This window comes from Haemaphysalis longicornis, unplaced genomic scaffold (genome assembly GCF_048455015.1).
Source record: "Haemaphysalis longicornis isolate Haplotype H1 unplaced genomic scaffold, Haemaphysalis longicornis Haplotype H1 scaffold_7, whole genome shotgun sequence".
Classification (NCBI taxonomy): domain Eukaryota; kingdom Metazoa; phylum Arthropoda; class Arachnida; order Ixodida; family Ixodidae; genus Haemaphysalis; species Haemaphysalis longicornis.
Genome location: NW_027526422.1, coordinates 168402460 through 168418564, shown reverse-complemented (window position 1 = coordinate 168418564; position 16105 = coordinate 168402460). Strand labels below are relative to the sequence as shown.

Genomic DNA, 16105 nt, shown 5'->3' with positions numbered 1-16105 from the left:
AACCACTCAGCCACAGCGCCGCAAGTGACCTCAACTTGATGCCGCGTACGCGAAGCTCAGGCTTAGCTCATTACCTTGTGCAGCCCTCTGAAAAAGTTTATTTATTGTACTGCTGGCACACAAACTGATCATTATTGGAATAGTGTTTGTCCACTGAGCACCTCTTGACCCTCCACAAATACGATACCCAGAGACCGCATTGCTTATTAAGCCAGGAAATGCAATCGCAAATTTCAGCTCGCAAGCAGATCACGAGTCCACCCGTGTAAAGAAAGTGCTTTTCGTGCCTTTGTTTTACACTTTACGATAAAAACTTTGGTTGATTGTGATTCCTTATTTCCTAGATGAACTTCAGTAACTCTTCTTCTGAACTTAAAACATGCCCTACATTTTCTACAAGAATACCAGCCGTGCTCGCATATGCAGCTTCATTTAAGTGAAGTCAGCAAAGCGTTGCGAACTGAAATACGGATCACGCACATACCGTATTTGCACAAGTATAACGTGAAATTTTTTCCTGCGATTTGTGCCTCCAAAATTCCCCTCGCATTATATTCGGGCTTGAACAAAACGCGAGTTTTTTTTCTCACCTTTCTTTCTTCAAATACCTTCGTCCTTGGCAAGTGCCTGATGCTATCATGCCTGGAACATGAGCCGCGAACCCGCTGCTCTACCTGTGGATTTTTGTTGCCGAGAACTCGCTGCCATCGGCGTCAACTTTGGCGCTGGCTTCTCCAGAGAATGCCATTGGCTACGTTGGTAGTGGTCACATGACCAGGTGGTCTGGTTCGGAAGCGAGAGCTAACCTGCGTGCGGTGCAGCACTGGCTCTTTACTGTGCTTTGCTTTGTTCGCACTTGCTTCAGCCTTCTGAGCTGCTGCAACAAACAGGCAAAATCAGCATACCGCCGCATTTAAGAAACGGGCGTTCGTGCTGTGCGAAGAGCAGAGAAATTCAAGTGCGGTGTGGCATCTCAGACTAATTGAGGCAACCATTCGAGGTTGGAGGAAATGGTGTGATCTCATCTTTCGAGCCGCATCGACTTGTAAAGCATTCCATGGACCCAAAAATGGCCGCTACACTAAACTCGAGAATGACTTGGCAGAATTTGTCCGCAAACGTCGCGGCCAGTTTTTTCCTCTAAACGCTGAGCTTGTGCAACTTAAAGCAAGAGAACTTGCACGTGAGGCCAGTGAGCCTCGTGAAATCTTCGCATTACCTTTTGTTATAATCGTACTATATGTTTTTTTTTATTTCGGAAGGGCCAAAAGTGCCCCCCTCGCGTTATATTCGTCGTCGCGTTATTTATGTGCAAATACGGTAATGTGAAGGTACTTTCTCTTCGTTGACGTCATGAAGTTTATTATGCTCTACAAACTATCAACATAAAGGCACATTCACCGTGGCCCAAATATTGTCGGGGTTGACTGGTCGCCTTGGTTGGCGAGCCTGTCATTCTACGACGACTTTCTGTCGCCTGTTGTGAATTCGTATCATCGTTGGCCTAAAATGAAAAGTTGGTCTCAGGATTTGGCATACCATCCGGTTGTCATTGCCGGTAGTGTGACTACCTGGTGTGACTGCGATGGGACGTAGAACGGGGTGTTTATGGATGGTGCTGTAGCAGACAGCTCCTGATTTGTTTCACTCCCATTTCGGATTTGGCGTGTGTCGACAGAAACAATTTCATCCATCATGTTATGGTCTGCCTGACAGTTGTGTTTGTAAAACTTACTGCATTCCGTTTTCTCCATGGGAGCTGAACCTGCTCGCTAGCTTTCACTACACGGGCTCAGCAGCAGGACAGCATAGGGGAAACCATAGAGCAGACAGGCCGACCCTGCCAGACTGTTTCCGGCCTCTTCTGCCAGGGCCACGCGCGTGCGCAGTAGCATTGTGAATGAGGCATATTTTCACTGGAATTGGGCACGCAGAACATGTGGCAGCAGAAAGCTGTGCTCTGACTGGAACACGTGTGGTGTTGGCAGGCCGACCGCTTTGGAGCTGATCCGACCGCTGGTGCTGCACTGCCTGGTGGGACCCACTCAGCCGGTTGAGCACGGCCCCCTGCGGCTGTGGCTGTGGCTAGCGTTGGCCCAGCGCTGGCCCCACTGGCTCCGGACCCTGCTGCCCTGGATGCCCGTGAGTGTTGAGGGGGAAGGAAGCACTCCCCTTCCAAAGTTACACTGCAATGTTGGAAGTCCTCTGGAACATCGTAACTTTAGTGCAGATTTGCAGGTTATTCCTAGTGAGCAACACACTCCTTTTACTTCCTCTTATTAACCCCCTCCATCTGCTTTTTTTTCGTCGGCTTCAGATTCCAAAATGGGAAGCCGTATTCATTTTGTTTTTTGTTGCAGTGTGGCATCATCAGTATTGCCAGTTTGTCAAAGTGGCTCAGAACTGTTCTAGCGGCTGTCGTAAGCTAAGTCTTCGGCCTGTATGTTTCTCTTTAATTTTCATTGTAGCACAGCCTTGGAGAGAGAGCCATTGCAGGGTTTAAAAAAAACTAAAACACAAACTGAGCACAAAATGCACTGTAGTTCTACAGAAGAGATGACAGCATGAAATGGTGACAAAGAGTGTGGAGATACACAGGACATGCACTGCCATTGAGCTCTTTGTTTAACTGAAAATGCACTATATCCTGCAAATACGTGCAGGGGCAAAAGTGATAAGAGCTACCAATGCCAGCCATCTCGTAAAGTCTACTGCCTCCTCCCCTCTTCCAATTATGTGTGCGAAAAATTCTAAAAATGACTGTTGTGTGTGAGAAACACTTAAAGCAGAGAACTGAACCAGGTGCTGTCTTGGTTGTGCAGTATATTACAAGCATTTGTCGTGCACTTGGTACCCTTTCTTTTTTAATGAACGTGCTTCTAACAGCTCCCATGCTGTCTGGCACCTCGCCATTGTATCTTTGCTCCGAAGAATTGCGATTCACAAGTGCAGGCACCGCAGTGTGTGTATTAGTGTGCCAATCATCTTGATGCTGAGCGCTTGGTCCCCCAAATGTTCATTAGCACAATGTCCTTTGTGTCTGGTGCAGGATTTGCCACAGATTACACAAACTTTGTATAGAATCCCTGTTGCACAGGCCACAAACAGTTGTGTGTCTATTGCGACAAGCTTTGTTTGCTATAAACCAAAGGACTGCAGAAATAAAAAACAGCACACAAAACCCTTTGTGCAGGCTGTGTGTCAGGTGCCCTACATTGGACAGACAAGACATTGCATCAATGACTGTCTGAGGGAGCATGGGCTAACCTTGCATACATGGGCAGCAGCACCTCAGGTGTGCCCAAAAATTAGATCATAATTTACTTCAGTTTACACAAAAGGTTCCCATATGGCAGCAGTAGAGTAGTTTTTAACAGCTGGAAATCTGCTGGCTCTGCTTTTACTCCTGATGTGTGCTCTGTTGCACTCAGTTGTGCCTGCACAAGAGTAGAGCATACACATTATTCAGCAAATCCTGGAAAAAGAGGCACCTGTGGAACATTTGCTTTGGGGCATAAAAGAGAAGCCCTCACGTAAAACTGCCCCATTAACAAGGTGGTTGGCATTTTTCAGATGGAGGTGAGAAATTAAGTCCTTGTGGGTTGATAATTTGGTGCGTGTTAAGGATCGCCGGGTGGTGGAAAGCCATTTGGAGCCCTCCACTGTGGCATACCTCATATCCCAGGTGTAGCTTCAGTTTCAGTTTCCCCATAGTTTCAAGCTTTAATTTTATTTAACGAGGTGCTTGTCCGGCTACCCATGGTTTATCACTCAACCTTAAGAAACCCTTGCTTTAATTACAAATTTTCTAGGTGGGAGCAACTTCTTTGTACTATTACATTGCCATTATCGCATTTAGTACGGAGTTCATTGGTACTGAGAGAAATGTGGGGCCTCTTCCTCTGTCCCACTGTGCCCTGCTGTTTCCCAGCTGTCGGGTGGCACCCTGGTGTCCAAGGTGGTGGGTGGCCAGCTGGCCGTGCTGGAGCAGCTGCTGCCCCTGAAAGGTGGGCCCGACGTTCTCCTGCACACCCTGGCTGCCTGCCTGCTGGCCATGGACATGGGGATGGGCTGCCGGCGGGCGACACTGCGTGCCCTCTGCTCCGCCCACTGCATCCTCAGGGCAGGGGAGGCAGGGGACACAAAGGTGGGTGGAACCCCGCAGGGGGTGCTCAACTCATCCTGGTGCTTTAGCACTCTTACCCCCGTATTCTGAATCCCTTGTCCACTCCATGTGTTTCCCCCACTCGACGTCTCAACGTATTTCATAAACGTGGTGAGGCCGATCCTTCGAGGAAATCCTCCATTTCGAGCGACCCTCGAGATCGCAGTTTCTGAGGGGAAGCGAAAGGCATCTGGAGGCGAGGTTATTGCAAATTTCTATTCAAGACATGAAAGTTCGCCTCAAAAATATAGCTTTATAATGTTTTTATTTCCTGTTAAATAACCATATAGATATTTTAAGAAATATTACTTTCTGTGATTGAGCGGAGCGCAAAAATGACATGAGCTAGGTGGACACTAGAGGAGGCTGTTTTTTGGTCTGGCCACACTGCACAAATACTTAGGTAGCAGACGATAAAACTGTTTTATTTTTGTCTATGCTGCTCCCCGTATCTTGTCGCGTCTCCCGTTCTTTGTGATCTTATCAATCACTATGAGTTTCAGCGCCCCCACTCCGGATGACAGCCAAGATAACGATGTCAGCGGAAGGCTGGAGGTGTACGCGGTTTTGTTTTCATGTGTGACGAGCCCATATTTTCGGCCGGAATCGCCAACACAGTGAGCGCTTAATTCTTTGTTCTTTGCTGTTCACGCCACTATCCTCAGCTGAAAGCCCAGATAATGTTCAGATTACAAAGTATTGCATTTGTAATTTGGATGACACCACGGTAAATCCGGTAGAAAGGTTTGCGTTCGACGGCACGCAAACGCGAGGTAGCAGACGAGCTCGAAGCGACGGGCACTTGGAGGGGGCGGAGCCTCGCAGCATGGGCGATGCGAAGAGAAAAGAATAAAAAAAGAAAACTGCGCCTTGGAGCAGACGAGACGCTCGCTCGCTTCGCTACGGCGATCGTCTGCTTCATACGTACTGTACACAGATTATGGTAGCAGTGTCATAGGTTATTGTCCCACCTTCATTACAGTGTGATGATTTGCGGTACATGACAGCGACAACCTTGTCATTGTGAGGATAAAGACATGTCCGCACAGATATCTCGGAGCTCACCCGCTGTCGCAGGAAACATTACGACGCTTCGAATTACGAGTTCCCACCAACGCGTGACGACGCGGCTTGTCAGCGCTGAAACGTTGACGAAGGCACCCATCACGACTTGAAATGTCCCGGCACCATAACATCGCAACGTAACCAGCAGCCGCAACACAGGGAGCAGTGGGTGGCCGTGGTTGCTGGCGTTTGGCTTGAAGGGTAGCCACCTTGGCAGCTCCAGCAGTGTTCGATTTGGTAAAGCGGCACCATGACACGAATTCGCCCTTGCTGAAGTGCTCAAGCTTATTCAGCCCGTACCTTATGCGCTGACATGGCAAATTCACTGTGCGGAAATACCCTAAACCTTCATTAAACGCCTCGTCAATGCGGGATACATGCTCCGCGATCTCCGCGAAAGAGGCGAGCAAGCACAGCCGGCTCGAACCAAGAGGAGCGTAGGCGGCCATCTTGAAAATAGTACTGGAGGGCCTGTTCAAGGTAACTCAGACGACACCTTGGAGTGGCTCCTCCAAATCGCCGAGCGGCTCCTCCGCTGGAGTAGACACTCGAGTGGAGGTTAGTTCATGAAACCGAAACTCGCTGTCAAGGGTCTTCTCGCACAGAGGCTCGAGTGGAGGAGGGACTCAGAATACGGGGGTTAGTTCCTAATGGAGCGGAAATGAGGAAAATACAGGGCTCTGTGCCTTCAATTCTAGTTAAAGGCCAACTGCAGTCAAAATTTCGACTTCTTGAAAACCCTATTTCCGTATAGTGTGCTTAAAAAGAAAGCAACATGCAAAATACAACAGCTGAAATACGCACGTGGACGCCGCAAGCGGCCAGCAAAAATCGGCGATTTTGAAACCGAAACCGAAACCGAGGAGAGCGCGGCCATTGCAGTGACGTTGCAGCCGTCCAGCGAGCGGCCGGACGGTCACCAGTTCGGGAGAATGTCTGCGCGCAAGCTCTACGCGCGCACGGGGCAGCAGAGCTCGACCGGTTCTCCCGCTGCGTGGCTGGCCAGAGGAAAAAGCCACCGTCGGCTGGAACGTCACAGGCGCGTCATGGCTGTCTACGCGATCCGCCAGCAGGTGCAGAGTGGTCTGCGGCGGAGCCTTTTTAAACACTTCTGACTGATTAACGAGGCGTTTCACGGGGCTACCACTTGTGTCTCAGCTTATTTGGGGGTACTTACTACGCATTAAAAACAAATTTGGCCGAGGTGAAATTTGAGTGCAGTTGGCCTTTAAAATCACCACATGAGAAGAAATGTAATGTCCCAAATAAAGCTAGAAGTGGCAGGAAAGAAAAATTGTGCATATCCTTTTAATACGAACTTTTTATTTTTCTGCAAGCTACAGTTAGTACTCAGGCATGCTTGAGAAATAGTAAATTTTAGTTTTTTTTAATCAGAAACCGTTAAATATACACTTTGATTAAAAAATATCCGGTTTGGTGCCGAACTATTTGAACAAAATCTATTTTTGCTTCGTATTCGCTTCGAAACCAAAATACCCACACACCCTCATTGATGTCCCAATCTATCTAAAGCTTGAGTGAGTTCTTCCCTCCCAGCACAATTGTTTGTATGGACATGGCACCATAATGGCAGCACCTAGTCAGTGATGTTGTGTCTGTAGCAAACTTGCACAATTGTTGCACTACTGCCAAGCCAAGCCAAGCTACTAGGCGTCGTCAAAATGACGGCCTATCTCATGTGCCTTTTTCAGCTACACCAGCGGACACTAATGGCTAAAATACACAAGATGGCCACCTTTCAAGTTTTTATGAGTACTTGGTGCATTCTAATATAAGAAAACCCATCACTTTTGTATCCCTCTTCTTCTCCCTTTGCGGCTCGTTGCTGGGCCCTGCCTGAAAGCACGACACAGCCGTAGCGGTCAACAGCTCGACTGGGGTGTTCAAGCGCCATCTCTTGAGGGATAATTGAACTTTGTTTGTTGAAGTTTTCTTTTTTTTTTTTTTTTTTTTTTGCGCGAGGGTGGAGCACGGTGTTCAGCACAGGCCTTCTGAATCCCAGAGCGTTTTCACATGCACGCTGTTTGCTGAGAAGCATGGCCGCTTCCTCATCGGGTGCGTTCTACAGTGGTGCACTTAGCGAAAGCGATGATGACTTCAGTGACGAAGAAAACTGCGTCCCTTAATCAGTTAGTGATGACGGGGATTCGACAGAAGCGAGTGATGAAGACCACAACGGCGGTTGTGGGAACCACGTGGGTCCCCATGCCGGCTGCGCAGCACCATTACAGCTAACTGCCCGGCGCCACTGACACTGGGATGCCGCCTTGGCAACAAAGCGTCAGCAGGGACTGTGTGCTGCTTCAGATGGCTGATTCTGGCTTTTTCATCCTTTATCGTGACCGTAAAACGATACTCCAGCTGCACCGGTCAATTAGCAGAGCCGCCAAAAAACCGCACTATAAATGGTATTGCGCTTCGGGCAAATGCGTTTTAAGTGGTATACATATGCATCGAGTTCTATGGGAGGAAAACCGGTGGTCACAAAAACCTGCGTTATATCCGGTCCCGCGCCGTAACCGGTTACGTTATAAATGGTCTACACTGTACCCCTCACCACCCTGATTGGATACTGCATACCGTAACTACCCAATTCTAATGCGCACCCATTTTCCTGGCAAAAAAGAAACAAAAAACTTGCACCTCCAATTGTAACGCGCACAGAACTTTGTGAGCAAGAAAAACGAATGCGAGAGAAACGGGCGATTTATTTCCCGAAGTAATCTCACTCATCTCACTCCTCGTCACTCTCCGCTGACCACAACATCTCGTCCTCGGTGCCGTCAAGCGCGTTCACGATGCCACACTTCTGAACTAACGTTCAACCATGGTCGATGGGATCGTGGCCCACGCCTCGCACGACCATCCCGAGAGCTTCTCCAGAGGTGCACGCTTCAGCCGACCGCTCGTTTTGAACGCGTGAGAGCCGCTGCTGCCATCGCTGTTATCAAACGCGCAAGTGGAACGATTTGACGGTTTGTGTGAACGCCGATAGAAAAGCCCAGGTGCCTATGCTTCCTGCGTCCGAAAAATCGTTACTAAAAGCTTTGGCGCCATTTTGAGATGGCGATGGCGATGGGTGGGATGAAATTCCTGCTGCTTCGGCAGTTTCGGTTTCGTATCCGATTCTAACGCGCAAGCGATTTTTCAACCTATTTTTCCAGAAAAAAAGTGCGCGTTAGAACCGGGTAAGTACGGTACTTAGAATCCAGCAGACATTTTTTTCCTGATGAAGAGGGTCTGTTGTAACAGGCATAGACCGCACATCCATTTTGCACATGCTTGGTATTTTTTTAAGTGCAATGCATTTCTTAAGCGACCCTGAACCTGCGTCCACCGGCGATGTCCGCGCACGTGGAGATGGGCGCGCGCTGCCTGGCCGCTGACATGGCACATACCCACGTGGGGGATTGGCCAGGAATCTCCTCGTCTTCCTTGGCAACGGGGGGAGATGGGCGCGCGCTGCCTGGCCGCTGACATGGCACATACCCACGTGGGGGATTGGCCAGGAATCGGGCGTGAGAAGGGCTAATGCACCCGCTTAAAGGAGTACTGACACGAAGAGATCCGCTCTAGCAATCAAGTACAACGACAACACAAATAGGTGTCTGTGAATAAATGCATCTTTCTTTCTTTGTAGTTGTGTGTGTGTGTGTGATCTCTCTTTCGCGAACATTACCGAACCGCGCAAATTCAACTCGTGCATTCGCACTTTCACATTCTTCCCCTCGGGGAAATGCGGGGAATTTTTTTCTTTTTCACAGTATTCAGTAGCTCCCTGATATGCGCATTCTGGGGAGACGCCAAAAGATGGCCTGCATGCTATTGGGCCAAGCTGGCTGCATGCACTGTTGCCCTGCAGAGCCTCACTGAGATTGATCACACCCTGCTGTAAGATGAACACTTCTTGAATCCTTAGTGGACCCTTCTTAGATGCCACTGCTGTAGGTTGAGAGTGCTTTGCAGTTTGGCAGGGAAATGCACATTTCGTATTGTGTGAGAGCAGCAAATTGTTGGGCGTGGAAAACACTCTGCGCTTGCTACTTTAGGGATCCAAAAACAGTGGGCAAGAAAAGGCTAGGAGCAATCGAGATCATTTTCAGGACAGGGGTCATATTCAGGATGGAAAACTCAACCGAACTGAGCCCAAGGACACAGGATCGATCCTGGCTGTTGTGATTCCTTTTCTGATGGAGGTGAAAATTGAAAACACCCGTGAGTTCAGATTTCAGCGCACATTTAAAATCCCCGGGTGGTCGAATTTAATCCGGAGCACTCCACCACAGCACGCCTCATAGCCAAGGTGTGGCTTTGGCGCATTAAATCCTCAGAATTCAAACTTTTCAGGACACAAAACAGTGGTCTGCTCCTCATGTGCTGCAGGCATTGTCGGCTGGTGAGCGGCCCCTGTGGGATGCCTGCGTGGTGCTTGCGGCCATGCTACTAGCCCGATCTCCTGGACCATGCCTGGCTGATGCGCTGGAGCTCTGTGAGTCGTTTTGCTCTTGCTAGGCTCCCTTTCGCTCTTACACTGCCTGCACCTATTCATCTGGGAGGAGCACTGGGACGCTGCTCAGGTCTGAGCACCAAACTGCCATGCACAGCAGTGGCACTCCACTACCCTGTCTTCTTTTTTCACGGGTTTGCCTCCACTGTCGGGCTGATGTCCACCCCTGATTGGTCAACATCTTGCATGCGACCATGCACTACTCTTGAGTGCTAAGCGCTCAAGAGCAGCAGCAGGGGTGAGTGACCCTACGGAGCACATCTTCGTTGGTCTGGCTTCTTGTAGCATGCTCGCTTCGTCTCGTGACAAACATTGAACTTGCACATCTAAAAAAGTCAAACCAAAGAAACACTCCTAAAGCCATCAAGTTGTGAGAACAACATAAGTGGTAGCAAAAGGTATCACCTTTTAGTGGAAGACGCTGGTGTGGTGCTGGAGACCCCCAGCTGTGTCTTGTTAAGCTACTGACTCTGCTGTTTGTGGGTTCAAGGAGCCATGAAGACAAAACATAAGTATTTAATTTGAAAGAACTAGCCTTCGGTAATTCACCCAACTCTGGTGCAGCCCCAAAAGCCGTTTATTTTTTTATTTTTTTGCCGAGCAAGATACAAAATATTGAAAAATATCAAATTTTGCACTGCATAACGTCAGCAGTGACGTGACAGCGGGAATACTAGCAAGGGTGTTCAAAATGTGTAAACTACACATTAGCCTTGTGGGCATAATGGGCCTAGCTACGAGATAGCAAACCACCCCGGCTAGCCTCGTTAGAGACGTTGAGCGCCAAATTGGGCTCAATGGTCCCTTGTGGGCCTAGTGGGGTTCATTCAGGGTGTTTCCCCACGCCCGGAAATAACCCATCCAAAATGCCCCAGAGAGGTACGCGGCGTCCACAAGGGGGACGCCGCGACGAGTTCGACTCACCGACACAGACGACAACAGGCTTCAAAGGGCCGGGACGAACCAGGGGGTTTATTGGCCGAGTGGTACAGCGCGTAATGATGCCAAGACAGGGTTAAGAACTACACTGTACCGACGCGCGCCTCAAGGTCGGGCTTGAGCGGGCCGCGACGGCTGAGGCAACACGGGGCTGCCGACGAGGCGGGACTAGCCTACCTCGCGGGTCCGATTGGGGTCAGGGGCCCCGCTCCAGACGGGTGGCGGCAAGGGTGCGATACGAGCCGCGATCCCTCGCATTCCCTATCCCCTGGCCTCCATCTCCTTTCCGAGCATCCCCGAGAGCAAGAGAGAGAGCGAGCCAGAGAGAGCCGCGAAACGTGCGCGTTGCGGTTATAAGGCGCGGAGGAGATGAGGCAGGTTCCCGGGCGAGGAGGAGCGACAGCGGCGGCGGGACAGTCGGTGCCCGCCGGCGCGTTGGCCCGCGAGGTGACGTCACGTGCGCGGGAAAGAGCGCTCGTTCGAACATCGCGCTCGCGGGAGGAGGAAAGGGGATCAAGCAGATCCCCACATCCCCCCCTCCTCAAGACCGAGCCCGGTCTGAAGGACCGGCTTGACAACAGCAGGCACAGCACATACCCTACGAGCTTACAACGGGTCCCCAGCCCAAGAAGTCCGCGAATGTCCGCACGTTGGAGTCCACGCCGACACACACGCCCACACTTCGAAGACACGCCGTTCCAAAGTTCGACACGACGCCAGAGTGGTCGGCACGAGCAGGGGCCGTCTAGATGACTCGCCAGGACACCAGGGAGCCAGGCCCAAGACTGCCAGACCGCGGGGCAGGTTCACGCCGGGCACTCGAGCAACAGGCTCGAGGGTTGAAGCTGCCAGGCATAGCTCGACCAGCTGCAGCAGGAGAGGGCCACCGGAGGTGGAAGGTAGCCGCAGCTGCAGGGTGCCGTACCAGCTGAAGGTCCCAAAGAAGCACCCAGGGCGCGCTCGTCGAAGGCGCCAAGGAGGGGAGCCGCGGTGAGCGACGCCGCACGAGGCATCGTGAGGGAGTGCCCCGGGAAAGCGCTGGAGCGCCCGAGTTGCAGAGGTGTGCCACGGCCCTGGCGAGTTGCGACGTTGAAGCCGCCGGTCGATGCAGGATGGCGTGTGGCAAGGGCCGTGTGTGGTGCGGCAACTGAAGACTGAAGAAAACCGGGCTGGGGACCGAGCCAAGGTACAGTGCTGCAAAAGGGAGACGAAAGGCGAAACCCAAAACTACCTGCCGGGAACAGCGATAGGGGCGTGCAAAGGCTTGGGGCGAAAAAGTGGCCGTAACGCTGGTGCCGCGAGAAACTGGGGAAAGCTAACGGCTGCGTAGTGCGTAACAGCGGTTGCACGGCATTCCCCATTTCGCTTTCGTCGGCGGCCATCCTCCCCTCCCTTCCAAACCGTCGCTATCGGCGACGAAGGCATGGAGGGAAGAATACTGGAACGAAGGGCGTGAGGCCCGCGTCGTTCCCTAGGCCGCCGATTGAGTGGCGTGCCCTTCCCCCGCGGTGTCTCTCCAACATCCGCCATGAGAGAGGGCCTACCTGGCGTGTCACGTGGGCTTATTGGGCCAATTGGTGGGCCCATCGCCTGACGTGACGCGCTTCCGCCCGCCACTGAGAAGAGGGGGCAAACTCGCTGCCCAGCCGGGCGTCGCGAAGCAACCTCTCCGTGGCTGCGGCGTTGGCGCTCGCTGGCGCTCGGTAGGGTTGGTCATGGGGCGGAAACGTCGCCCCGCGCCAACGCTCCGCTCGGACGTGAGGACGTGTGATCAGGCCCACTGAGAAAACCAGACGGGTGAATATCGTGGTCCTTTGTCCTCATCCCGCATGCCTAGTGCTTCCGCAGGGCGAAAATGTCACCCATCAGCGACGCAAACAGCGGCAGCTCGAAAGGAACCGACGACTACGGCCACCGGGATGGAGTCCCCAAGTGTACGCCGCATTTTGCCGTGGTTGCGCCTCTCGATTGGCTGCGTGAAGTGGGATAGCTTGCGGGATCCGGACTTCGCACTGTGGCATGCGCGGCACGAGCGAGAGGAGAAAAGCTTCCTCGCTGTGTGCGCGGCCCGTCTATTTAGCAGAGTGACACAACTTCGTAAAAGTCTTACGGTCGCTCGCTTATCCGGTCTGTCGCGAGTCGGGGAAGCTCAACGCGGCTTCCCTAGACTGCGGCAAATCACCACCCTCGCTGAGCCTCGTGGGGCATTATCGGGTGAGATTTTATCAGCAGAACTCCCATCCGCTCCTTGCAAGCACGGGTCCGAGGCAAAAAATAAAAAAACGCGCTTGCTGCAGCCTGGCTGCATAGCGCACGAGACCTACCGCAGTACCAGCGGTGATCAGCCTCCGGCGACAGCGTCGCCCGCTCCATCTCGGAGCGCGACTCACACAGAGCCAAACGACGTACTATTTACATATTTACAAAGCGGACCTTTCTGCTGCGTTCGGAGGAGGTTTGTTCTGCCAAAGGCGATGCCGGCGGACAACATGTGGTCCCCGGGTGCGCCTCTCGTCTGGGGATTGCCATACTCGTGGCTGTGTTCCCTTCGACGATCGCACCGACGAACACATTCGAGCACGTGGTCGTATGTTCCGTCAAGTGCGGCGCGCGTCAGGAACTCCGGGTTAGCGACGGGGGCTAATATCCGCCACCACGTTCGCGTTTCCCTTCCTTTAGCGCAACGGCAAGAGCCAGGATAGTGGAGATCAGCTCACTACATGCCTGGCCAGGTAGTGGAGCGGCACAACTTCGTAAAGTCTTGCGGCCACTCGCCCAGCCGCCCGCGAGTCACGGAAGTATCGTATATCTTCCTCAAACGGCGGGTGCTCACCACCGTGAAACTCTCAGTGGGAATTTCCTACGGTGGGATAACTTCCGGCATGAGACATTGAGCGTGTATCAGATACGAATCCGAGAGATAAAAAAAAAACACGCCTGCACCAGTACGAGCTGCAAAGCGCTCGAGGCTGACCACAATACAAGCGGTTAGCAGCCTCCGGCGACTGCGTCGCCCGCTCACACAGAGTACGACTCACACAAGGCCAGTTAATATCATATTTACAACACGGATCGTTCTGATCACCGGGCACATGCTCGTCTCTGCTGGATGCAATACCGGCTGACAATGGGTCTGCTCGGTATGCGATATAGCCCGGGAATTGCAACGTTTGCACGCTTAATGCATTCCCTTCGGGGCTCGCACCAACTGGCCGACGTTCAGCACGTGGCTACGGGGCCAGTCGGGTGCTAGGCGTGTTAGGAACATTCAAGCGGCCACGGGGGCTCACGACGTGTGTCCGCCACCACGTGGTGCTACCGCTCCCATTGCGCACGGTGACGTTTTCACGGGCGCAGCTTATATGGTCAGCACGCGTGGTTCACGTATCCGCTTAAACCAGCTGAATGCCACGTGGTCCGTCTCCACTACGAACGAACTTTGGTCGACGGAACGGTCGAACTCGTTCAGAACGTGTGGCCCGATCTCTAAGTAGTCCGTAGCACTACGCGGCGAGCGGGCCGCCGTGCTTTGGAAACACGAGATCGTAAGGCAAGCTATGCCTGGGAAACAGAGTGCTCCCCAGTGGGCCTAGCTGCGGACTCTGAGTACTGCATCTCACGCGTGCCGGGCAAGATCGACAACAAAGGGTCGTACAATGCCTGCGCAGGGATGTGCTATGCTGTCCCGGCTGTGTTGTGGGAGCAAAAGGTGCTCTTTTGCGACAGGGCCTTGGCGTCCACGCGTGCGATGATGCACGTGGTAGGACGAATGTGCGTTATCGTCGTCGGAGCAGGGGGCTCCCCGACGAGACGCAAGGGCTCCTAGGCGAGACGCAAACTTGGCCACAAAGGCCGTTTGGCGTCTGCACGTGGAAATACATTGGCCGCAGGCTAACGTCATCCGAGCAAAAGGTGTTCTCGTTTCCGACGTAGCGAGCGTATGGCTCTGCTCCAGGTTCAAATCGTACGTCAAGTTCGCAGGCTCAGGATCACCACTACGTTGAGTCGTACAGAACACAGGAGATGCTGGCGCGGGTCGGGCGATAATTGCCTCAGTTTGCAGGCAGCCACGGGAGCACGTTACGACGAACAGCGCCGTGCTCCCAAAAGCCAAATGCTGGCGCGGGTTGGGCGATAACTGCCTCGGTTCGCGGACAGCGGTGAGCGGCGGGAGCACGTTACGCTGAAGCGTCGTGCTCGGAAGCCGAACCGCTCACCTCACAGGAAATCGCACATGGACTAAGGCCAACAAAGGGGCTGATGCCGTAGCAGTGTCGATACCGTGTTGGGCGCCAATGTGAGCATAATAGGCCTACCTCGCGCGTCCGATTGGGGTCAGGGGCCCCGCTCCGGACGGGTGGCGGCGAGGGTGCGATACGAGCCGCGATCCCTCGCATTCCCTACACTTTAGCCTCCATCCCTTTTCGTGCGCTCGAGCCAAGGGCCAGAGAGCGATCCCCAAGCGGGAGAGGGCAGAGCCAGCCTGAGAGTGAGAGAGGCCCGCAAACGTGCGCGTCGCGGTTATAAGGCGCGGAGGAGAGGAGGCAGGTTCCTGAGCGAGGAGGAGCGACAGCGGCGGCGGGACAGTCGGTGCCCGCCGGCGCGTCGGCCCGCGAGGTGACGTCACGTGCGCGGGAAAGCGCGCTCGTTCCAACATCGCGCTCGTGGGAGGAGGAAAGGGGATCAAGCGGATCCCCACAGCCTTCAGGCGATACAGTCAAAGGGAACTAAAGGCCCCTTTACGATCACCCCATCGCGTTTCTTTGTACTGGTTTGTGTCAGCCGCTGCCCATAACACAAACAAGTCCTGTGTCATCACAAGTACAGGCAAGAAATTCGCCAGAGAGTCACTGCAGATTCATTTGTTTTCCCTAATATCTGGAATATATGTTTGAAGTTTGCGTTAAAACTGGCGTCACTGTTGTTGGGACAAGACAGTCTTTCTTAATGAACCAAATTTGTCATGTGTCTATGCCGCATCAGCATGCAGTTCGTTTCATCCTGAATTCAACGGTGTTACGTTTATAGAAATCCTTTGAAAAGAACAGGCTGAAAACCTCTGTAAGGCTAGGCACATATGCAAAAAAAGGGAAGCTGAGAAAATTGCAGTTGAAGATTTACTACAAGTGACAGTTTTATATATATTGAGCGTATGAAAAAAATAAACAATTTAGAATGTAGCTCGCTTCTCGCTCAACACGTGCATACCAAGTTTGCTGAAATCAATTGATGGGAAAATTATGAAATCCTCTGTATACAGATGGCACTTGGCAGGAAAACTGTACAAAAGCAAAGCCAGAACGTTGCTTCAATTTTTATGCTGTTGGCAGCACGCCGTCACTCTTTCGCGACCAAGGCTGAGGTGCCGATCGTGCACCACAGTTGTAAACGTTTATTTTGTTGTGCTA

At 52.4% G+C, this 16105-nt stretch overlaps 1 protein-coding gene across 2 annotated transcripts in view; it reads left to right on the top strand.

The window, feature by feature from the left end:
* Positions 1-16105, top strand: part of LOC144147216 (focadhesin) — a 263925-nt gene that overhangs the window by 90653 nt on the left and 157167 nt on the right. Inside the window, exons 6-8 of one of the 2 annotated variants that reach the window (XM_077679299.1) lie at positions 1989-2142; positions 3959-4147; positions 9635-9740. In XM_077679299.1, coding sequence (XP_077535425.1) covers positions 1989-2142; positions 3959-4147; positions 9635-9740 — 449 coding nt within the window. Of the gene's footprint in view, positions 1-1988; positions 2143-3931; positions 4148-9634; positions 9741-16105 lie in introns of both variants that reach the window. The other variant, XM_077679298.1, reaches the window with a different exon arrangement.